General features: G+C 47.9%; 1 protein-coding gene across 6 annotated transcripts in view; it reads right to left on the bottom strand.

Moving 5' to 3' along the window:
• NHSL1 (NHS like 1) overlaps positions 1 to 25392 on the bottom strand; it is a 290700-nt gene that overhangs the window by 156856 nt on the left and 108452 nt on the right. For 2 of the 6 annotated variants that reach the window (XM_051854287.3, XM_051854291.3), the window contains exon 1: positions 3635 to 4507. The exons of the other annotated variants lie outside the window; for them this stretch is intronic. In XM_051854287.3, coding sequence (XP_051710247.1) covers positions 3635 to 3848 — 214 coding nt within the window. In that variant the 5' untranslated portion in view covers positions 3849 to 4507. Of the gene's footprint in view, positions 1 to 3634; positions 4508 to 25392 lie in introns of those variants that run through there. 6 annotated transcript variants of the gene reach the window in all.

The following is a 25392-nucleotide window of genomic DNA, read 5'->3' as shown; positions in this document are numbered from 1 at the left end:
TACATATTAGCAGCTTCTCATCTTAGCTAAAATATAAAAGATTTTCCAAAGTAATCTCAAGGATTTTAATTTATCCCTAATTTTTTAACAAAATGTTTATTTAAAAAATTATTTATTTGCATCTACTTGAAAGGTAAAGCAACAGAGAAATGAGAGAATGAGATGACCACACAGCCAAGGCTGAGCCCAGCCAAAGCCTGGAGCCTAGCACTCCATTTTGGCTTCCATGTGGATGGCAGGGGCCCAAGCACTTCAGCCATGATCTGCTGTCTCCTAGGATGCATTAACAGGAAGATGGACAGAAAGCAGAGTAGCCAGACTTGAACCAAGTTCTCCAATGGGAAACGTGTGTTAACCTGCAGCACCAAAATGCCCACTCCAATCCTTAACTTCCTGAGTGTAAGTCACAACATTAGATCACAAAGCAATGGGTTTATTGTACTGACATACCCATAAATGTAACACTTAAACGCCCTATGTCAAAAATACAGATAAGCAATTTGTCCTACAAACTCACTACAAAAAGATCTTCTGTTTTATGAAATACATACTACATCTTTCTTTTAAAGATTTATTTATTTATTTTAAAGTCAGAGTTACAGAGAAAGAAGAAGAAACAGAGAGAGAGAGAGAGAGAGAGAGAGAGATCTTCCATCTGCTGGTTCACTTCCCAGATGGCTGAAACAGTCAAAGACAAGAGCCAGGGGCTTCAACTGGGTCTCCCACATGGGTGGTAGGGGCCCAAGTACTTGGATCATCTTCTGTTGCTTCCAAGTCACTAGCAGGGAACTGGATCAGAAGTAGAACAGCTGGGACACAAGCCAGTGCCCATACAGGATGCCAGCGCTGCAGGCAATGGCTTTGCCGGCTATGCCACAACGCAGGCCCCAAGCTATATACTATCTTAGACAACATGCTATCCACATGGATGGTAGGAACTCACTGGGCTAATAGTGCAAAGTAACGTTATGTGGAGGCAGTGGGTAGAGAACATGCAAGTAGCGGTGAAGAGAGAAGAAGAAACCAGGACACTGCAACACTGGACTCCCTGCCAACAAGAGACCCCAGAGGGAAGCTGAGAGGAGATTCATTTATTAGGATACAGTTGCCCCACTTGTAGCTGCTGCCACTTGATGGTAGTATATATACAAGGGAAGTTTAAGAAGTCATAGAAAAGTAGACTTATAAGCTTACTTTGGTGCAAAAAATTTTCAAAATCCATGCATATCAAGGGTATCTTAAAAGTTCATCTAAAGGCATATTCTGGGGGAAAAAACTCTGCATAGATCTTAAAATCCAAAGTAGACTTCTCCAAGTTCTATTTTCCCAGGAGCTGTTTATAAGTCCCCACATGCAAGGGATGGGAATGACAGAGAGCAGGTTTTTAGAAACCTACCTAATCAAAAATGTTCCTGGGAGGCAGGGACTGAAAGGTGGATCAAGTTGTACAGGGTATAGCAGAAGGCTACAAATGATGCTACACATTCCCATTTGGACCGGTGCACCCTCCAGCCACACATTTCTCTGCAACAAAATCCTAACATGGTAGCAGGCATTCTTGGCAGTGACTCATAATCCTTGCCAGAGTTTCAGCTTATTTGATGCTCTGAAGAGCCAATTTCAATCCTACCAACTTTTTCTTCAAGACTTTTCCTCTTCTGATCTGCTGGTATAAACATTTCTGTGTTTCTCCACGGAAAGACTTACATGGAATAAAGGTCAAGTGTTGTAACATACTCCTGAGCTAATTCGGCAAAGTTGGGAGCCAATTTTCTTTTGTGAGTTAATGTGAAAACAGAATCTAATACCATGATCTACAGGAAGCTTTTTAAGGATTTCCCCCCCTAACTCTACATGTCAAAAATGACAATATTATGCATGCCCAATTATTTCTAAGGACCATATAAATTTACACTACACACTGTGTTCTGCCTCCATTCATCTCCCTCAGGCAGGGGAATCCCCTACTGCATCAAGGGATAAAGGGCACAGTCTTTTGTATTGTTCCATAAACAAGTCCTCCCTTCCCTGTGCAAGTCTCCCCTCTTCCTTACAATGACTTCTTTATCTTCCACAAGTCAAGTGTACAGTATGTGCTCCATTCCCCAACTAAAACTAATATACACAAATTCACCGTCTCTTTCCCTTTAATGTTCATTCAGATGACCCATCGACAATGGAAATCCCACAGGCACAGGCTTACATGTGTACAGTCTTTCACAGAAACTTGAAGAGTGGCTGGTTTAAAGCAAAACCAGTCCTAAAGGCAACCATTGGCAAAGGCCAAAAGGAATCCAAATGACACTCTCTTGCAACCACAGTGCTACAACATTTTTGCTTCAAGCATTACAACCCGACCATTTCCCCAAACCGCAGCTTATTCCTGATTTAGAAAAGTAAAGTTCACGACTCACTAAAGTACACAACTCCAGCCAGAGAGCCCTAGTGCCTTTTCTAAGTCTAGCAATGACACAGTGTGCAGACCAGAACCCTGTGTTGCTCAGCTCCACATCGTCGACGGGCCACCGGTGACCACCTTCTCCACATCACAGACAACCGACATCCTCAGAGATGATGAACGAGTCCCTCTTGAGCCGTGGTTTACTAGATAAGAACAAATGGCTTAACACACAGTATCCCCGGGGAAGGGCTGCACTCAACTCTCAGCTCGTATGATAGAATTGCTGTATCCCCAAAGTGCATCTTTAGGTGAGCTGATTCTCTCACATTGCAGCAGTCTGCTTTCCCAAAAGAGAGGGAAGAACAGGTCCCTGAAAGGCCCTAGTGAGGGTTCTCTTGGCACGGGAAGAATGCTATCAACAGGGAAAACACAATCACGCGGAATGTCTGGACTAGGTTCCTTTGTAATCCTTAAACAGTACTTCCCAAACCAGTGCACAGCTCAGCAATTCAGTCTCCTCTGCAGGCATTCTGAGAGAACCCAAACACTCTAAATATAAAGTGTGTTAAGAAATATTGGAATAGCTCCCTTTCTCCCAGCAGGACTGGTATTTTTTCTTCACCTTAGAAGGAGGCAAATCATGCTAATCCTTAGAAGAGAGACCAGCACTGGTCTAGAAAGGAACTTGACAGAAATCCAAAAACTCCTTTTGGCCAAGACACGGAGGGTAAGCCTCTTGTGTGTGCATTTCCCTGGATGTCACATCCTAACACCTGTTTAGTTCAAGCGCTTCAGTAATTCACCAATCTCGGAAGAATTACGCGAGAAAACTCTCCATGACTCCCAAAGTTTACTCATTGCAGTTTGAGAAAACAGCACCATGTCCTACCCCAGACTGTCCTATGAGGGGACATTCTCCCTTCCGTGATGGTGGTTTTCCATAGAACTCCACACAAGTCACACGAGTGGGTGGATGTGAAAAAGGGGAAGAGAATGCTAAGGACTGATCACAGCCATTAGATCCCTCTTGGAAAGACGTGTTCTAAGCTGAACCTACTTGGGACAGCATTTTTATTTTAGAAATGCAAACCAGTGAAGGGTGAATTCCAATCCCAGGACCAAAAGAAAAAATAATCAGATGGAGGCAAAAATCATGAAGGGAAACCAGTGACAGAGACAGAGAATTCTATAGGACAAGCTCTTAAAAATGTTTAAATTTTTTTTTAAAGTCACCTTTTCGGGGCTGGGTTCTGTATATCCAGTTCTCATCGTCAGTTCCCACCTGCTGCCCGCACACCGACAGCTCGCCGTCACTGCGGAACAGCCTCTTTGTCTGCTTGGACAAGGAGGAGAAATTTATCCAACTCACAGCACGTGAGAGAGACGCAGAATTTGGCTTCAGTCTGAAGGAACCCGAGGAGCCTTCCTTTTTCATCTTCTTTCGCATCAAAATCCACAAGAGAGACAAAGGACAGCCCCCCGGAACAAACCGCTCCGGGTTTTCTAATTGCCCAGGTCGACCCTGCTCCTCTCTTATTCAGACAAGGCTGAGAGCTGGGCAGGACCTTGGGCAAGAACCCTGCTTCTGTGTCACCCGGTTAAAAAAGCACGGGAAAGGGAGCCTGGAAACCAGAAAAATAAAAAGTTCCACCCTAGCCACATTGTGCTACTCAGTTTGCAGACCAGGGCTATCCACGGCCAAAAACAAAAATAAAAATAAATACGAGTTCAGTTCTAACAACGAAGCAGGGTGTTCATTTCAGGCGCACTTGTCAGTACTTTGCAAAGAGCAGAACCACGGTACTCCAATGCTCCAGGGCGTCCCTAGCACCCCGAACTGCAGCCCTGCTCCTCTCCCAGGCATCGTTCCCCACCAGGGCAGCAAGCCAAGCGACTGGGGCAGAAGCAGAGCAAGCCTCAGTGCCCAGCCAGGTCCGCCGTTTCAAGTTCACCCACACAGGTTACTTGGGGGAAATTAAAGAGTTCAGCTCACTTGTCCCAGCACAGCGCAGAATCATAAACCGCCCACTTGCCCTCTTTCCTGGCTGCCCTGTGAAACGCCCGACCGCCCAGGAGCCCGCAGGACTCCACAAACAATAAAACAGGCTGCGTGGCTGTGGCTGGGATTACAGAGTGAGGGCTCCTGTGAAAGGCGATAGGCCTGCCCAGCACCGGAGGCGCCCCATTGGCCACAGAAAACCCCGCCTCTCCAACAGTCAGCCCCGCCCTGCCGAAGCAGCTCAAACTTCGGAACTACAGCAAAGCCAAGGAAATACAAGTCTGTGCGGAGGACAGACTTCTGGGGATGACAAATCGCTGCACGATGAGATTTCTGGGAAGGTCAGGATTTGGGGAAAGGGTTGAGGGCCGTAGAGTTATACGCACTGCCGCACGCCTGGGTGGGGTTAGGCAGTGTTACCGTCAAGGGAAACACACTTCCACAGAGAATGAAAGGGATTCAGCAATGATTTCTCTGCCAGCTTTCAGCAAAGGTGCAAAGCAGCCATTTGTGCACCTGCTCTGGGAACCGCCTCCTGTGGCCTCCCGGTTGGCAGCCCTGGGAACAATTCCTCCCTTGCTCTGATCATGCTATCAGGGACAGCCATCTTCTACAGCAGGAGACCAGGGCCATTAGCTGTAGGCTGCAGCCCCAAGCCTCCCTTTGGAAATAATCTAAACCATATCCTGCAGTGCATCTGGGTGCACCATTTCCCCCAAGGCCAACATAATTCCAGGTCCCAGGGGTGTTTTCCACCTGAGAGGTGGTCAGTGTCCCCTGCCCCAACTGCTATTCAGAGCAAGGTGCACAGGCAGAGAACCAGGCCCTCCTCACTCTGCTTTACTCGGCATCAACCAAACAGACTAAAACCAACAAGTTCAATAGAAAATGATCACCAATTACAAGTTACAAATGCAGGATTTTGCATCCTACATCTAATCCACTGAGATTTGAAGAAAATGGTGCAGGTGAACCAGGGCTGGAACAACTGTAGAAGCAATGCATAGAGCAGAGTACTCCCAGAATGGGCCACTCACACCAGGCCAGGGAAACAGATACCCGGGGCACAGAGATGAACTCAGCTCAAGAGGGAAGAGAGCCTGTGGTTTAAGCCTCTCCTGTTACAGAGTGACTCAGGCCAGAGAAGCGATGTGAACCCCTAGTGTGGCACAGAAGAGGCATTAACAGGGACCAGGTCGTGTCAGATGGTCAGAGCTCACCACTTGCCTGGAATGCCTCCAGCATGGCCAAGCACTCTGAGCCCCGTTCAGCTCTCCAATCGCGATGTTACCTCCATCTGACTGCTGTTATCAAGAGCAGAATAGAGGCACCAGCGCTATGGTGTAGCAGGTAAAGGCATCGCCTGCAATGTCGGCATCCCATATTGGTGCCGGTTGGAGTCACAGCTGCTCTATTTCTGATCCAGCTCTTTGCCATGGCCTGGGAAAGCAGAAGATGGCCCAAGTCCTTGGGCTCCTGCATCCACATGGGAGTCTTGGAAAAAGCTCCAGACTCCTGGCTTTGGATCAGGCCAGCTCCACTGCAGCCATTTGGGGAATAAATCAGCAGATGGAAGACATACACTTTCTCTTTCTCTCTGCCTCTGTAACTCTGCCTTTCAAATAAATAAATAAACCTTAAAGAAAAAAAAAACAGAAATAAATGATGGGCAGACATTTGTCTTAGTAGTTAACATGTAGCTTGGTTGCCTGCATCCCATGTCGGAGTGCCTGATCTGAGTTCCTGTTCCTCACTACTCCATTTCTGATCCAGTTTCCTGCAAAGGCACATCCTGAGAGGCAGCAAGTGATGGTTCAAGTACTTGGCTTCCTGCCACCCTTGTGAGAGACCCAGATGAAGTTCTGAGCTTCTGGCTCTGGACTATCCCAGCCCCCAGTGCTGCAGCACTGGGGGAGTAAAAAAAAGATGGAAAATATCTCTCTCTCCCTCTCCCTCTCCCTCTCCCTCTCCCCCCCTCCTTCCCTCCCTCCCTCTCTCCTTCTCTCCCTTTCAAATAAAAAGAAAACTTTCTAAAGTGTTTTTTTAAAAGTCACGGAAAATGGGATTAAGAGATGTTTATTTAACGAAAAAAGAGTAGAAATTATATAATTACACTTAATACCTGTGATGAATATCAAAGTTCAAGCATCCAGTACATTCTTTCTGACTGAAGAATACTTTTGAGAATCTCAAAATATAAAATAGAAAGTAAAAAACAAAACAAAGCAAAAAGACCATCTCACCAGAAAATACGGAAATACTCCCAGGGCTGTGGACCATTCTAGTTTCAGGAGGTTTCCTCCTCATCTGCTTTGATGCACACTCTAAGGGTCCATGGACTGCAAGCAAGGAACACGATTCTCTCCTCCTGTTGTTTGCATCCTAAACTTGCATTTAAACTTCTTTTTTGGCTTGTCTATTTATTTGAGAGACAGAGACAGAAAGCTTCCACCCACTGGTACACTCCCCAGATGCCCACAAAAGCCAGGGGACCAAAGTCAGGAGCTAGGAACCTAATTACCTGAGCCACCTCCACTGACTCCCAGGGCCTGGGTTAGCAGGAAGCTAGAGTCAGGAGCCAGAGCCGGGAGTCAGCTGCAGGTACTCAGATAGGAGACTCAGGCATCCCAACTAGCATCTTAACCCCTAGGCCAAACTCCCGCCCCTGCAGCTGCATTTTTCATTTAGAAACACCAAAGTGTTGCAATAAACCTGTGCTGTTCCTGAGGTGCCAGAAGCGCTGTTGATTGCTTCGCTCACCTCCTCGCCTACAGTGTGCGCACACACACAGCAGCAAAGCTGAATGGCGCCATGAAGAACCAGTCTGTTTTCCTGCAGTGCCCTCACCACTGCATACTTCTGGGAAAGAGCTGATGGGACGGGCTAGAGGCAAATTCACTGCCAAGTCACACAGAACAATAACTGGTCCACTCAGGGAATAGACTCTCGACTCTTCTGCACATATGCTGGGTTTACAGAGTCAGTGCTCCCATGAATCTCAAGAATTGTGGATACATTTGCACAGCAACTGATTCTCCATCTCCAAGCTGGCCCATGTTTCTATAGACTGGCCCTTTAAATCTTTATTCACCCAAGAGGAAGTCAAATAAATTAACAAATTTACAATTGGCTCAGAGTCTCCCTTAACCAAGATAGAAGAGAATGAGCTAAATCTGCAGGAAATATTTATATTTTAACCATCTATGTTAGATATGAACTCCAGTCCACTTAGAAAATCTGAAGTGGACTGCTTGAGAAGCTATTGCATTCACTTGAAGTATGTTTATGTAGTAACTACAATAAGCCACCCACTCGGATTACCCTGGACTGTCAGGCCAGGGGCGAGCAAGCTGGGCATGGCCACTTTGTGTCCTGCACATCTAGTGTTTCTTTCTCTGCTCATCTTCACAGTAACCCTAGAGTGGGATAACCCTACTTTCACAGTGCAAGTGCTTTTTTTCCAAATAACCACAGCTATAAACTTCAAAGTAATAAAGCATCTTAATTTAACCATTTTCCCCCATGAAAATCTACAACCAAATACACTCCACCCAGACCTTTTAGACAGACAGGCTGAACAGATTTTCTCCATGTTCCTGACTGTGCTGGGCCCTCCCACCTCCCCTCTCACAGTCAGGCTGTCAACCTGAAACTTCTGCTGTCATCACATGTGCCAATAGCTGCTCCCTCCTACCACTTGGCCACTGCAGAGCTGCAGGCACCAGCAGATCAGAGAATTCTATGCAGTGTGGGAACTGAAGAGTGCTCAGGAAGAAAACGCATAGCTTTAGCAGAAGGGCTTTGTCACAGCTGCCCCTGGCCAGCACGCCTGTCCCTTACTTGTGGGATGGGAGCACAGGGGTTGACGTGGCTGGAGGAGCTAAGCTGGGGAATGACTCCCAGGTGGATCTACACCGTGTTGATAATCAATTGCCTCTTTTAAGTATTTAGCACTTGAGGATCATTTACTCATGACTACTAACTAAGTGACAGGAAATTACTCTATACTATTTCAGGAATGATTTAAGCAAGAACATTTAAAGAAAAGTTCATTGCAAAAACTGAAAAGCACCAGAATCTGTTACTAAGGAAAGTTCTAGAATCATCTTTGAAAATTCCTGGGTCAAATACCCATTAATTTGGAAAATTGAGGTTTCCACCACTGTCAAAGGGATAGATTGAATATATTTTGGAAGCCCTTGCCAAAAGACACAATATTGCATGTTTGAATACACACCAGCATCCTTAAAAAGGAATTTCACTTACATGAAAGTTTGTGATGGAATAAAAATTACTAAACAGACAAGATATAGGATTAGCAAAATCTCTCCACCCTAATCAGGCACATAATTGTTCAACTTGCCAACTGTGTAACATGCCAGCCAAGAGCAGAGTAGGAACTCAGAGGAAGTGCCATCAGTGTTGTTTTTTTTTTTTTTTTTTTTTTTTTGCCTCCAAGGCCACAAATGAGCATTGTGACTTTTACATTCCATGTGTACCTTATCTGCTCTGTGAAACTTAGAAGGGAGAGCGCCGGACACAGAACCTTGCCGTTGGAGACCAAGGCTTGACTGGCAGAGTTGATGGGCCAACGGGTTGGCTTGGCTGAGAGTGGGGTACACAAACAGCAGGCTTGGGAAGCAAGACACAGAGCACCATGGAGAGCCAGCAGCCTGGGTAACTGTGTCAGCTCCAGGGCGCCGGGGCCCCAGAGGGAGGGGTGGGGTATGGTCCCTATCATGTTACTACCCAAACCTCCCCACAACCCACAGGGACCTACAGCTTCCAGCATGGGGTACAGAAGGGCTTCCAACCGCCATCCCCTGTGAATAATTTAAGAGCAGATTTACATGGAAACCTTCTATGGTGATCTGCCACACTAACAATGAGTGCTTATCTCATCATCTAAAAGTAAATACTTTGAGCCAGACATTTATCACCAAAAATAAAACCAAACAAAAAACCGCACCAGAAAACCAACCACCCCAGGGCCACAGCCAACAAACTCCCCACAGGACACTAAATCCTCCTTCCCTCATTTACCGCCCTACCATCCCCCCATGCTCAAGGAATTAAACCACTCAGGAAAGAAGTCATGGAAGACAAAGCACAGTCAAGCCCCTGCTCAGGGCCGGTCCTATTTTCAGGTGGTGTCGATATTTAAAAGTAAGAAAGGCACTGTCATTTCATTAAGCCCGGGTTCTAAAAGCCATAGCTAGAGACCGTCGCATGGAATTGATGGTGTTGTTCCCTTCCGCCAGCCAGATTAAATGTGGACATTGGTATTTATGTATCAGCACAAGCTAAATTCCACCCTTCAAAGCCTCCAGATCCAGAACAGGCTCTGAACAGAGCTGACATCCTGAGCCTGTGCCACACTGTTCCCAGGGGTGCATGTGATACGGGGACAATATGGCAGAGCATCCGTGCCCTACTCCCCGGGGGACGGCGCGCTCTCCAAGGAGAAGGGCTGTCAGGGGCTTAGCGAGCCACGGACAGCCCAGCTTGCCCAAGAAAATGTCCCCAGCCCTCACAAAAGAAGGCCCCTGAAGCTGAATATCAATACTGAAATTCTTCTAAGTCCAAGGCAAACTTATCTGGGGATAGAAATGAAATTCCAAATAAATGAACAGTTTTTAAGTCATGGATTCTCCTGCATCTTTCCCATGACCTGCTCTCCCCCCATTGCAGTTGTTACTTTTTCCTACTGACTCTACTAGTTTTTGGCAAACTCTGCCAAGCAGAAAAACCACAGGAGATCTTATTAAAGTGTAGAGTTTGGGGGCCAGAGCTGTGGCTTAGCAGGTAAAGCTGCCACCTCCAGTGCTAGCATCCCATAAGGACACCAGTTTGAGTCCTGGCTGCTCCACTTCCAATCCAGCTCTCTGCTATGGCCTGAGAAAGCAGAAGATGGCCCAAGTCCTTGGGCCCCTGTACCCACATGGGAGACCCAGAAGAAGCTCCTGGCTCCTGGCTTTGGACCGGCACAGCTCCAGCCATTGCAGCCAACTGGGGAGTGAAACAGCAGATGAAAGAACTCTCTGCCTCTGCCTCTCTGTAACTCTGACTTTCAAATAAATAAATCTTTTAAAAAAAGTGCAGAGTTTGATTTAGGCCTAGGGACCAATCCGAAATTCTTAACTCCTAAGGGCAATACCCAGGTGATGCCATTCTCTGCACCATGCCCCAGTCAGCACAGTGCCAGACTATACCACCCCTCAGGCCAGGGGCACTGTGCACCTGCCTGTAGCACCTTACACACAGCTGGCACACCACAGAGGCCGCTGGGCAGAAGAACAACCCACGTACTGCCTGTTACCTCTTCGTTTGGGTCTTAGGTGTTTCAGAACCAGGAGGCAGTCAGACCTTCCTGCCACCACTCCTCAATCCTAAATGCCAGAGAGTAAAACAGTTTAAAAGTATGCGACCGGAAAGACAGCATCATTACACAGAAACTCTTAAGACTGAAGAATATTTGAAAGCAAAGGATTTACTGTGTTACCATAGATGCAAGCCCAAAAAAAGGACCAGAGGTTGGGACAAGGTCCCACCTTGACCCAGCATGGGGCAAAACAGTGGTCGGAAATACATTCCACACACCTCAGAGCCCGGAGCACTTGTAATGATAATCTTGGGAGGAAAACATTGAACCTACATGGGCTGCAGATGGGATGGGTGGGATAACTGTACATGGGGAGAGTTTTGTGACAGGGTAGTCACTACGCAGAACTATTTACTGCCTCTGCACTGATCCGATGATATGGCAGTATGGGCTTTGGTTTTTATTTCTATGCTTGTTTTTAAATTTTTATTTATTTATTTATTTATTTATTCTGTTTGAAAGGCAAGGAGACAAAGACAAAGGGGAAGACAAGGGAAGAGAGACACAGGGAGAGATCTCCCATTTGCTAGGCTGCTCTTTGAATGCTCACAACAGCCAGGGCTGGACCAAGCCAAAACCAGGAGACTGAAACTCAATCTGGGTCTCTAACATGAGTTAGAGCCATCACCGGCTACCTCTGAGGGTGTGTGCCAGCAGAAGCTGGAACTCAAACTCGGGCATTCTGACGTGATAGCAGAGTGCCAATCAGCATCTTAACCACTACGCCAATGCCACCCCAGCCTGGGATTTTTGAGTCAAGGTTTTAATACACATCCAGGAATACAGAATCTTTTTTGTTGTTGTTTTTGGCTTGTAGCTATTAACTGATTAACTCCCTTATCTTTCCCTTTCTTCATCCTCCTTACAATTAAATTTAGGATCTCTTGGAAGCTTTCTTTTATTAGAACTAATAACAAGCCCCCATTACTCATATGCTTTGAGAAGGGAGAAGGCTGTTAATAGATACTAGATGCTTTCCTTAGTTTGTTAGGATATCCGCTTCCATCCACCAATACTCCAGAATCTGGTGATCCAGCCCCAAACCCCAAGCAATCAACAGGGAGCCAAAATCTGAAAAGCAGCCTGCATTTCACCTGGTACTGCACACACACAGCAGGACCTCCCGGGTTCCACCAGGTACACTGCCTGCTCTGTGGTAGTGGAGAAATGCTTACATCAGTTTTACTGGGTAAATGTCTAAGGCAAATAATGTGTCAGTCAATCTTAAGTGACCTTGCGAAGAGTTTATTTAACTCTGTCTTTAAAATTATATTCCGTATGAGCCGGCGCCGTGGCTCAATAGGCTAATCCTCCACCTTGCGGCGCCGGCACACCGGGTTCTAGTCCCGGTTGGGGCGCCGGATTCTGTCCCAGTTGCCCCTCTTCCAGGCCAGCTCTCTGCTATGGCCAGGGAGTGCAGTGGAGGATGGCCCAGGTGCTTGGGCCCTGCACCCCATGGGAGACCAGGAAAAGCACCTGGCTCCTGGCTCCTGCCAGGATCAGCGCGGTGCGCCGGCTGCAGCGGCGGCCATTGGAGGGTGAACCAACGGCAAAGGAAGACCTTTCTCTCTCTGTCTCTCTCTCTCACTGTCCACTCTGCCTGTCAAAAAAAAAAAAAAAATTATATTCCGTATGCCTCTACAGAGCCCAGTGGCCATGACAGTGTAAGAATCCAGCCAATCTTTATTGCACAACATTCTACTACACATTTGATGTTGCCGATACCACACTGATTCCATTGAACCAGATAAATCTTATTTCTGCCAATATAAGTTAACACAATTGGGCATCAGTATGTAAAATTCTTTATCCCTGTCACCCAGAACCCAAATTCAGGTCTCCAAACAAGGAAGAAGATAGAAATGCAAATTTATATATTTAGGATTATTGCAACTTCGCAGGCATCTGCTTGCATCAGTTTTCGAGTCATCTGCAGAGAAGGGAAAGAGCCCAGATGAAGGGATTAGTTCAAATATTTATTGATCCCCTGCTAGGAAGTGAACTAGACAGGCTGCTGCAACAGCACAAAAGAGCCTTGCCCCAGAGAAGTTCAACTTGCACAGTTACTTTCAAGGGAAGGCCAAAAAGGGCATCCACAAATCAAGTAGGGGCTTTGAGTCATGCCTTGGGGTCTGCAAGGCTTCTCCCCAAGGAGAAACACTCCTTGAGCTGAGCTTTCTAGTGGTCAGGGAGGTCTGGCCAACCACTGGTGTCTCAGCAAACCACTTCTCGAGGTTGGAGGCAGACGATATGGGAAGCCCTGATTTGAAGCATTTCCCAGTTTCCATGATATAAAGATTCCCCACCCCACGCCTCAACCCCACACCAATTTAAAGCTATGAACAATTTGCAGCCAGCCCGCTAAAACCTGGAACATTTAAGAATGGGCTCTCGCTGGCTGGCGCCGCAGCTCACTAGGCTAATCCTCCGCCTTGCAGCACCAGCACACCGGGTTCTAGCCCCGGTCAGGGCACCGGATTCTGTCCCAGTTGCCCCTCTTCCAGGCCAGCTCTCTGCTGTGGCCAGGGAGTGCAGTGGAGGATGGCCCAAGTGCTTGGGCCCTGCACCCCATGGGAGACCAGGAGAAGTACCTGGCTCCTGCCATTGGATCAGCGCGGTGCGATGGCCGCAGCGCGCAGGCCGTGGCAGCCATTGGAGGGTGAACCAACGGCAAAAAGGAAGACCATTCTCTCTGTCTCTCTCTCTCTCTCTCTCACTGTCCACTCTGCCTGTCAAAAAAAAAAAAAAAAAAAAAAAAAAGAATGGGCTCTCACATCTCAAGTCTTGTACCTGCTGGCTCCAGTATACCACTGAGTTTGGCCAGCATGGGAATTTGGTAAGCACAATCATTGGGTAGAAAACAGCCCCATAAGCACTAAGTTTTTCGTGTTAGTTAAGGGTAGGGAGAGATCAACCTACACGTTACCTTCTATGGAAAAAGGAGTGAAGATGTGAGTGAGCATATTGGGATGGGCAGATTACCCTGGGTGCTCTGGGTAGCCCAAAATGCAAACTACACCAGGTCCTTGGTAAGAGGGAGGCAGAGGAAGACTTCAGGCAGGACAGGAAGAGACACAGTGATCTCAGCCTCAGACGGTGAAGTGATTTTGCCTCCAGAGCTGGAAGAAAGGAGGGATAGAAAGTCCCAGAGGCCTGTAGAGGGAGTGCAGCCCTGCCTCCCCTAGATTTCAGACTTCCAGCTTCTGGACAGTCCGGACGGGATAAATCTCCATTGTTTTAAGTGACCAGGTTTACGATAGTTTTTGGCACCAGTCGATGGAAACCAAAGCACAGAGTTTTGCAACCTGCTCTCTTTAAGCGCTTTTACACATTTTGTAAGAATGCTGAGTCTTTTTGGCACTCTTGTAACTTTTCAAAATTTCTAATTCCATTTCAGCCATTTGTTTCTGTGTATTTATAAATGCAAAAGTTGGAAAAACATGACCCAATAGGAGAGTAGTTGAAACAGCCTAAATTATCAACCACAGAAATTTTTGCTTCCCTCTCCCAAAAAATAAATCTGGCCGGCGCCGCGGCTCACTAGGCTAATCCTCCGCCTTGCGGCGCCGGCACACCGGGTTCTAGTCCCGGTCGGGGCGCCGGATTCTGTCCCAGTTGCCCCTCTTCCAGGCCAGCTCTCTGCTGTGGCCAGGGAGTGCAGTGGAGGATGGCCCAAGTGCTTGGGCCCTGCACCCCATGGGAGACCAGGAGAAGTACCTGGCTCCTGCCATTGGATCAGCGCGGTGCGCCGGCAGCAGCGCGCCAGCCGCGGCGGCCATTGGAGGGTGAACCAACGGCAAAGGAAGACCTTTCTCTCTGTCTCTCTCTCTTACTGTCCACTCTGCCTGTCAAAAAATAAAAATAAAATAAAAAGATACTTTAAAAAAATAAAAAAAATAAATCTGGTAAGGATCTGGAAGCATGTGTACCAAGTGTTCTGAATCACTGACACTGGGTTTTGACTTATAGTGTGACCTTAGGCTCTTACTACTTGAGTCTTTTAAAAAGATTTACTTATTTATTTGAAAGGCACAGTGATAGCCTGTGGGGGCTGGGGGTTGGAGAGGGGAATACTTCCATCAGCTGGCTCATTCCCCAAATGCTTGCAACATCCAGGGCTGGGCCAGGAAGCCCTCCAGGTCTCTCACATGAGTGGCAGGGCTTGGCCCATCATCTGCTGCTTTCCAGGATACACATTAGCAGGGAGCTGGATCAGAAGCAGGATGGCTGGACTCAAGCCAGACATATGGGATGCGGGTGTCCCAGGCACTGGCTAAACAGGCTCTGCCACAATACCTGGCTCTTTCTGAATCTTTTCATCTCTGTCATATGAGCATGCTTTGAATGGGGTGGGGGAGGGGGAGAGTTCTAAAGGATCAGAGGTTTTGGGGTTTGAATTTGGAGCTCTAAAAATTCAACTTTAAGTCAATTACACCTACTTTGGTGATTTGGAAATGTTTTTGGTTTGGTGTGAAGCAGGTCATGACACAATGAAAAATGCTACTGTGTCAGCCACAGGGGCCTTCACTTGAAGAGTAATTCTGAAACGATTGTAAACACGTTGATGGAATATAATATATCACCTTTAGTTACTTCAGAGGACATGACACTTCCTCAAGCCCCAAAAACTCTTTGTCCCCTAGGAAATAACTGGGTAAAAATCTGAGAGAATATTTTAAATGTTTAAAAGGTGGGGTAAAGAAACGTTGAAAGGCCAGCACTGCGGCGTAGTGGGATAAGCCACCACCTGTGATGCAGGCATTCCATATGTCACTGGTTCGAGTCCCAGCTGCCCCACTTCCAATCCAGCTCCCTGCTAATGTGCCTGGGAAAGCAGCAGAAGATGGCCCAACTGCTTGGGCCCCTGCACCCATGTGGGAGATGCAGAGGAAGCTCCTGGCTCTTGGCTTCAATCTGGCCCAGCTCTGGCCATTGCAGCCATTTGGGGGTGAACCAGTGGATGAAAAACTTCTCCTTCCCTCTCTCCCTCTGCATCTTTCTCTGCAGCTCTGCCTTCCAAATAAAATAAATAAATAATAAAAAGAAACTTTGAGAAGTAGTTAAAGCACTGAGCACACAGTGGTAAGGGCCCACTTGTTTCCAGTCACTCTGCTCCAGAGCTCTTTCTGCCACCTTGGCAAGCGTAAGGTCAGAGGGGAGGGACCACAGACAGCTCCGTTCTCCCACTTCCACTTCAAGCACACTTCTGAAGTTATGCTGGGAAAGTCAAACAGAAAAACAGAAACACAGTACTAACTCAACACGAGGGCATTTCCAAGGGTTCATGGAAAATGAGTACTATGAAAAACTATACAGAGATTTCATATTTTGCACCAAAATAAATTTACCTTTTAGCTCCATTTATCTACAACTTTTTAAAGCTCCCTCATAGACATGAGCTTTCTAGTATTTTACCATTTATTTATACACTTTTGAAAGGCAGAAAGACAGAGGCAGGGAGAAAGACGAGAGAGAGATCTTCCATCTGCTGATTTACTCTTTTTTTTTTTTTTTTTTTTTTTTTTTGACAGGCAGAGTGGACAGTGAGAGAGAGAGACAGAGAGAAAGGTCTTCCTTTGCCGTTGGTTCACCCTCCAATGGCCGCCGCGGCCAGCGCGCTGCGGCCGGCGCACCGCACTGATCCGATGGCAGGAGCCAGGAGCCAGGTGCTTTTCCTGGTCTCCCATGGGGTGCAGGGCCCAAGCACTTGGGCCATCCTCCACTGCACTCCTTGGCCACAGCAGAGGGCTGGCCTGGAAGAGGGGCAACCGGGACAGAATCCGGCGCCCCGACCGGGACTAGAACCCGGTGTGCCGGCGCCACTAGGCGGAGGATTAGCCTAGTGAGCCGCGGCGCCAGCCTGCTGATTTACTCTTCAACTGCCTGCTATAGTCAGGGATGGGGCAAGCTGAACACAATCCTGGACTCCCACATGGATGTCAAGGACCCCAGTACTTGAGCCATTATCTATCTGTCTGTCTGTCATCTGAAAGGCAGAGAGAAAGAGATCTCCCATTTACTGCTTCACTCCCCCAAATGCCTGTAACAGACAAGTTTGGGCCAGGCTGAAGGCAGGACTATGAAACTCAAGCCTGATCTTCCACATGGGTGGCAGGGACCCAATTACTTGGCCAGCACCAGCTGCTTGCTTGGGTGCACATTAGCAGGATGTTGGAATCAGAACCGGAGCTGGATTTGAACCAGCCACTTCACTGTGGGCTGCAGGCATCCCAAGCAGTGTCTTAACCAGTGGGCCAAATGCTCACTCCATTTTAAATCACCCATATGACTCTATGTCTGTATTAATATAACTTACCACATTGAGCCTAGCAGTTAAGAAGCCTGTGTCCCATGTCCTCCAGTGCCTGGGTTCAATTCCCAGCTCCAGCTCCGACACCAGCTTCCTGCTACTGCAGACTCTGGGAGGCAGAAGTGATGGCTCCAGTAGCTGAGTTCTTACCACTCACATGGGAGACCTGGACTGAGGTCCTGGGTCCTGGCTCCAGCCTCAGTATTTGTCATTGTAGGAATTTGGGGAGTAAACAAGTAAAGTAGCAGATGACAGCTCTGTCTCTCTGCTACTCCAACAGTAATTAATTAATTTAAAAGTTAACAGTTTGTCATATCTGCTTCAGATATTTAAAAATTAAAATAGAAAAGGCGGAAGTTCCTCTTTTTCCCTGTCTCCCTACAGAAATTATTATTCTAAATGTGTTGTGCATCTTACCCCAAAATATTTTTTCACAGTTTTCTACATACTTGCATGTTCATCAACAAGACACAGGACTGTTGTGTTTCTATTTCATAAAAGATATTATACTACCCAAGCCGCCCAAGCCATTTTTAAAGTTATAAATACAAAATAACCCACAAAACTGGCTGGAGGAGCTGCTATAGAACCCCAAAACTGGTCCTCTCGACCAATCTCAGACATCAGGGTGGTGAAGAAAAGAGGTATCTGTTGCAACTTGAGGAGCAAGGGGCCAGGCAGCCATTGCTTCTTTCCCAGCTCCCAGGAAGCCTCTTATGGGCCGAGGTCAGGATGAGTGGTTCGTGTTCAGCCACGTCCAGGTTGCTGGTTGGCTGCCAATGGTCCTGGCTTTCCTTTGATCAGTTGGAGAAACCAAGTTCTTTCGGGAACTTTGAGCATGGCCAAGTGGGCTTCAGTCAATCTGGGGTTACAGGCAGGTGGTAGTTACTTTCTGTCCTGGACCTGGAATTTGCTGGAAAGAAAGCCCTGCCGACAGTAGTGACCATCGAAGTATCAGCCACTGGAGAAGCCTCGGACCCCCTGAGTCCCGTGATTAGAACCTTGTGGGGATGGCTGCACCACTCCCTCAATTCAGAGTTAATCTTAGAAAGTGGCTGATTTGCCACCCAAAAGGCAGGGCAAGGACACAAAGCTAAGGGAAGGTGGTTAGGATATTAGGGCCTGATGGTATCTAGTGGCTGCAGTTGAGGTGCTATCTAGGGGCTTGGTTTCATTACTTCTTTTAAAAGATTTATTTATTTATTTGAAAGGTAGAATTACTGAGAGGCAGAGGCAGAGGGAGAGAGAGAGGTCTTCTATCTGCTGGTTTACTCCCCAGATAGCTGCAATAGCCGGAACCGGGCCGATCCAAAGCCAGGAGCCAGGAGCTTCTTCCAGGTTTCCCACAGAGGTGGGTGCAGGGGCCCAAGAACTTGGGCCATCTTCCACTGCTGTCCCAAGCCATAGCAGAGGGCTGGATTAAAGTGGAGAAGCCAGGACTCAAACCAGCACCCATATGGGATGCTGGCACTGCAGGCGGCAGCTTTACCCGCTATGGCACAGTGCCATCCCTAGTTTCATTAGTTGTATAAAATAATAAAAACTGTCCAGCCCCTCTGGATCTGAAGGGGGCACTTGGTTAAGTCTCATACACCAATCCCCTCGATCCTTCTGCTACAGCTTTGGAGAAGGAAAGGAGCCCCTCCCAGCAGGATACATCTGAAACTGCTCTCTGCCTTTACCCCATGTGAAAGCAGCTTGTGTGTCTCTCCCACATACTCATTGCAATGAGTGTTTTCCTAAAAACCTTAACAAATTTAAGCTCCCTGGGAAACATGAAAATGTTGGGGCTCAGAACACCACCCCAAAATAGCACTGCAGGAGACCAGAAGCAGCTACCCCAGACTGTACTTCTTTGGCATAGCTTGCGCTGGTTCATCTAGGAAACTGCAGAGACAGAAGCTAAGAAGAGCTGTCCTTGCTAAAAGACACTTGCCTGTGTAAAAGAAACCCCCACGATTAGAGCATGTACACCAGGAAGAGGGCTGCTCCAGACAACTGTTTTGTTTCTTAGGATCTATTGATTCATTTGAAAGGCAGAGTTAGAGAGAGAGAAAGAGAGAGATCTTTCATCTGCTGGTTCACTCCCTAAGTGGCCACAACAACCAGGGCTGGGCCAGACTGAAGCCAGGAAACCAGGAAATCCATCCAGGTCTCCCCTGAGGGAGGCTTAAACAGCAGACAGACTTAAACAGCAAAGGCAAAAGCACCTGGGCTGTCTTCTGCTGCCTTCCCAGGCACAGTAGCAGAGAGCTGGATCTGAAGTAGAGGAACTGGGGTTCAAACATGGACTCGAGCCAGCACTCACATGGGATGCTGGCGTTGCCAGTGGTGCCTTAACCTGCCTTGCCACAAGGCCGGCCCCTCCAGGCAACTTTTATTGCCCAAGAGACTTAATCTGTGTAGCACAACAACCTTTACCACACAATGGTCACCCTCCTGTAACTTGTATCACCAGCAGCAGCCTCCAGAAGTCACAAAGCCCTGGCTCCTTTCAGCAGCCCAGGATGCCCAGGCCTCACTCACCTGCTTCTTTGACTCTCACATTCTATGGGACTCCTACATGTCCCTGTGGGATTGCATGTGGGTGCTCTCCTGTTTCTCTGTGTATGTCAACCTGATTCTGTGGTCCAAAGCACCCAGGAAGGCGAGAGGAAAGCATGCCCTTCCCCTTCCAAAAGCGTCACAAGTGGAATTAACAACAGGTGCATCTTCGTGTTTCTCTTCCGAGACCCCTGTTCATACACATCAGCATGGCCAGGTCTCTGGACAGACTTCACAATCTTCCAAGAAAAGATGGCCCTTTCCAGGAAAGTCACTCTGATAACTGACTCCTTCAATTCTCACTGTGCAATCACATTTGTCAGATTCCTAAACTCATCTGATAAAGAGAAACCTAGAAAACAAGAGGCCTGAGAGCCCCTAAGACACTCAGAAATTCGAGCTTGAAACACTTATGCCGCAGGGTCAAAATGGGCCAGTTCAATCCAGAGAACTTACAGTAATAGGCTACTCCAAGATATGCTATCGAAAAGAACTTCAAAGAAGGATGGAGAACTTCTACAGAACCAACAGCAGGTCCTTTCTGCAGGGAGAGCTGGAGTGAGGGGACAGAGACTGGCAAGCACAAATGAAGGCTCTTGAGACAGAGAGCTCTGAAACAGTCAGGGGTACTGGGCCATGGTACATGCCAGCCAGGAAGAAAGGCCCAGGGGCTGGCACTGTGGTTCAGTGGGCTATAGCTCCACCTTGTAGCGCCAGCATCCCATCTGGGTGCCAGTTCGAGACCCAGCTGTTCCACTTCCGATCCAGCTCTCTGCTTATGGCCTGGGAAAGCAGTGGACGATGGCCCAAATCTTTGGGCCCCTGCATCCAAGTGTGAGACCTGGAAGAGAAGCTCCTGACTCCTGGCTTCAGATTGGCCCAGCTCCAGTCATTGTAGCCATTTGAGAATGAGGTGCCATGGCCAGCAGCAGCAAGGCTGGACAGCAGGTAGGAAAATGTCCACCAGACTTAAACAGCCAAAGCAAAAAATAGTGTTTGCATTGAGTCTGCACTGGCTCCAGGCGGGAGGGCCAACCATAGAGATGAACTGCTGCTTCTGGCCTCACAGGGACTGCGGGCAGGATGTGGGGGCACTTAGGGAGGTGCAGGATTAGAGTTAAGGTTATAACAGAAAGCCAGAACTGGAAAACAGTCTTTTTTGTTCTTTCCAGTCTATGGCTGGTTCACTGGTTAACCTCTCTTTCATCCTCCAACCCTTGTCTAACTTTAGGACATCTCAGAATTTCTCTTGCCAAAGGCTTTAGTTCTACAGATGCCCCATTCTAGTGTCCCTCTGCCACAGCCCAGCCACTGAAACACAGGAAGAGCCATGAAGTACCCAAGTGAGCAGGCAAGCACGCAGACTTGCGGCTGTCAACATCCTTGACCTTCATGTCCGTGTTCAAACCCACCCAGGCCGAAGATGCCGGGGACTGGGTTGTTAGGAAAACTGAACATGCAAACAGGCATCATCAGCACTGAGCCACTGAGGGGGAGGGGGAGGATTTTTAGTAGCAGCAGCAGCAAAGAGAGAGCAGGTGACCCTGGAGTGTTGAAGTACATGTGGCTGGTGGACAAGGAGATGACTGGCGAAGGAAAGCAGTGGCCAGAATGAGGAGGAACAGAACTGAGCACCAAAGTCTCACCTATAAAACAAAATTCTAGGGGCAGGTATTCTGGGGCAATGAGTTAAGCAGTCACTTGTAACACCCACATCCCACATGGGAGCATCTGGGATTGAGTCTTGGCTACTCTGCTTCTAATTTTGCTTCCTGCTAATGTGCCTAGGAGGTAGCAGGTGGCTCACCCACATGGGAGACCCAGATGGAGTTCAGCCTCGTCCAGTGGTATATGGAGAGTGAACCAACAGATGGAAGACCTTTCTTTCTCTCTCTCCCCCCCCCCACTTTCAAATAAATAAGTGGATCTTAAAAAACAAAACATAAAATTCAAAAGTAACTGTATCTGTCATTTTACTTAGTTGCTGAACATATTTTGCTTCCCAAAATGATAAAAGGCAATGAGTGGCTCAAATAAAAGCATGAAATCCTGACAAATTCAAAGAAATTACCATAAAAACAGCATAGGTGTAGCTATCTTACTATATAAGTGCTATCAGTTATTTCAAACAGCTAAAAAAAAAAAAAAGATAGAGGAAACTCCAAATTTAGACAAACTACATTCCTGCTCCCCCTATAAGGCATTCTAAGCCCTTGTAAATGTTTGCTTTACTGATAATTGGTTTTTTTCAAATAAACTCAGAAGAAAAGTACCAGGTCCTGTATAGCTCGATGAGTACATAACAGTATTGGCTACTGGAGATAAGAAAATGCTTAGTGAAAAGTAGATTACATTTCAAAATAAGAAAGCTAATATAGCAAATAACCCTTAAATTATCACAGAGCACTGCTTATTCAGCACGTAGGGAATGATAGCTAATACAGCCTCTATTTGAGATCGGAGCAAACAATACCACATAGGAATTAAATAAGTCACCCAAGAATTAAAATGTAAGTATGGGCTCAGTCATTTCCAGAAAACACACTGTCTGCAAAATGAAATTATAGTAAAGTATGAGGAAAGAGCAAAATCAAATTTATCTAGCTAAGCCAAACCAAAGAAACCAAGAATCGAATCAGATATTTGGCCACTGATCTAATAAAGGTGGTGACGGGGTAAGGGGATCAGAAAGTTTTTGTGGGCCGAGCACAGAGCCTGGGACACCACAATCCCCTTGTCTGACAAGCAAGAGATGCAGGGCGAGCCACACCAGCTGAAACCATATGCATAGTACCGCCTGGATTCTCCACCATCACAGGATGTCAGAGTCCCCTTTTATAAAAGATTCCTATTCAATGGTTCACACATAGATTGCTGTTTGGCACTTGTATTTTTAGACAGCATATGGCCTAAGTAAGGTAAGCCCCCCTGAACCCCCAACTTATAAATCACTAACCTTTGAGAGAGCTTACAGTTTGTTCACAGACAGGGCTGCCAGGTTAACTGCCGGCTCTATGTTTCAAGTGATAAGATTTAGAAAACTGGGAAAATGAAGACACCTGCCAGGCTTCCAAGTCTAATATGTAACAATGTTTGGAAGTACATCAGAGGGAAGCATGAGATTCACTTCCTTGGGAGCTTCCTGTAGAGCCCACTGGGATCAAAGAATGGGTCTGTGAGGCTGGGAGCCTGGCACTAGCATGAAGGGCAGACAGAGGCCGGTGTTGTAACATAGCAGGTTAAGCCACCACCTGTGACACCAGCATCCCTTATGGGCACAAGTTCGAGTCCTAGCTGCTCCACTTCCAGTCCAGCTCCCTGTTAATGTGCCTGGGAAAGTAGCAGAGTGGCTCAAGTCCTTGGGCCCCTGCCACCCAAATGGGAGACCCGGATGGAGTTCTAGGCTCCCAGCTTTGGCCTGGCCCAATCCCAGCCATTGCAGCTACTGGGGGAGTGAACCAGTGGATGGAAGACCAATTTTGACTCCCACTCCACTCCCCGTGTGTGTGAGTGTGTGTGTATGTAAAACTCTGCCTTTCAAATAAAACTTAAAAATCTCAAACACACACACACACACACACACACACACCTCTGCTATGTGCCAAAGTGCACTTGCTTAGGGGGAAAAAAGGCCACATAGCAGACCCTGCCTCCCACAGCACTAGGACAGGTGGGGCACAGCTTCATCCTACTTGTTTGTCTAAATTACAGAACTTTGGGACCAAAAGAAATCTTAGAGGGAGCTGCAGCATGCGCGTTCAGGTTACAGATGAGGAGATGGTGAACCTGGGAGGCTTTGTGCCGGCGGCCGGTGGCACTGGGAGCTGGCTCCACGCAGCACGCAGCAGGGGTGCTAGCCAGCCTTTCACGGCTACCATGAAGTATCCGAGGCAGCCTAACTTTGTAACGGCCAAGGTTTGTTTTGGACCAGGGATATGCAGGGTCACAGTCTGCGATCCAATGGACTTCACCTACTGGGCCCCCGGCCATGGCCTTCTTGCTGCCAGAGTCCCAGGTCAGCACCGGTATCATGTGGGTGACTCTGCTTAGGTCTGGAGTGATCTCTTATGAAAATGCGAAGATCGAATCAGGGGCTCTACACTAGCAATGCAATCACCTCCCAAGGGCCCCAGTGCCGAACACCAGAACTGGATTAAGTTTCCTTCTCTTGGTGCCAGGGATGTAAGACTTTGGGAACCAAACACCCGAGTTTGAGGGGACATGTGTTCAAGTCACAGCACAGGTACCCCCAAAAACATTTTTTAGAAACTGTTAGGAACCAGTCATTGACAAAGTTGGAACCCAGAACCAGGCATGGGTTAAAGCGGTAACAACTTGCAGCAACTACACTGAGAACAAATTGTGTCCACCGGAGTGAAGCCTTTTTCCAAGATCACTTCTCTCGGACAGAGCAGAACTTGAGCCACATCTGTCCTCACCACTGCCTAGAATCATCACAGCATCTGTCCATTAGGCATGCAAAAAACATTCTTTCAGAGATTAACACAGCAGGCTGCTCTCTTAAAATGTGCTGGCATTACTGAAGCTTAATACCTAGCTGGGCTGGAAATAAGCTGGAGGAGAGGCAATGAACTTGGTCAGATCTGCAACATTGCATAACAGCTTTAACTTGGAGCAGATGGCTCTATTAGAAGTAAGACCTCCTGCCTCACCTATGCTCCCCTGAAAAACCTTGTTGAGATGCTCTCTTACAAATGGAGCCATCCTCAGAACATGCTAAGGTGTGCCAGCAGGTGGCAGGATGCAACAACCCATCCTGGGTAACAGAGCCACGGGCAGGTGGACAGAACTGAGTCATTCATAGCAGAGAGTGCTTGTATTCAAACACCTGCCAGGAAGGGGTAGGAACCAGCAGAGGATCCTGCATCAGCCAGAAACTGCAGAGGGCAGCTCATAAAATAAAAACTGCCAGGGGCCATTCATTTGACCTAAAGGCTACACATGGAGCAAGGTCTTTTTACTGTCGCTGGACAGCATGGGTGAGGAGCTCAGAAGGCAGCACCTGGGCACCTGGGCAGGGCTGCAGGCTTTGCTGCACACATGCAGCCTCCCCTCTCATGGTTTCCTAACCTGCCCTGCCCATTGGCATGACCTGGGGTGCTGACTACAGTACAGCCCCTGGACAGCACAGAACACCTATGGAGGGAGGGCTTCCCAGACAAGCGAGGGGCCCCCAGCTCGTGGAGGGCCTGCCTGGAGGGCACAGGCTCCCCAGCCTCATGTTTGGAGACCTGCTCCCAGGTGAGAAAGCGTGTGCCAGGACATGCTCAGGGTGCACGGTGCATGGCCGGGTGGGGACTCAGCTGCCCCTCACTGCTCAGTGCGCACAAGCTCGCTGGATTCAGCAAGCAGACCTGAGGCACCTCCGGTCACACCTGTACCCCAGGCTGCCTTTACCCTCAGCTCTGGTGTCTCCCCCTCCTGCTCATTCCCTGGCAAATGCTTCCACTCCCTACAGTGCACCTGCACTCTCTCCAGACAACGCAGGCCGTTCCCTCTGTCAGCAGGGCTCCTCCGCTCTGCTTCTAACAACCAAGGCCTCTGCTCAGCTGGCCTGCTCCTGAGTGAATCCCATATGGGGTCCGCATGGGGCTCCAGACCCTGGTGGCATGGTGGTCACTGTAACCCCTCAGTTACTCTCCAGCCCCCTCGGGAACGGAGCGCAGAGTTACTCCCACGCTGCCCTGCCTGCCTCGGTGTTCAATGACCCACATTGTTGGGCAATACTTCTCATC

Source organism: Oryctolagus cuniculus, chromosome 5 (assembly GCF_051225735.1).
Source record: "Oryctolagus cuniculus isolate XC-2025 breed Fujian yellow rabbit chromosome 5, ASM5122573v1, whole genome shotgun sequence".
Taxonomy (NCBI): Eukaryota; Metazoa; Chordata; class Mammalia; order Lagomorpha; family Leporidae; genus Oryctolagus; species Oryctolagus cuniculus.
This window is presented reverse-complemented; position numbering and strand designations above follow the sequence as displayed.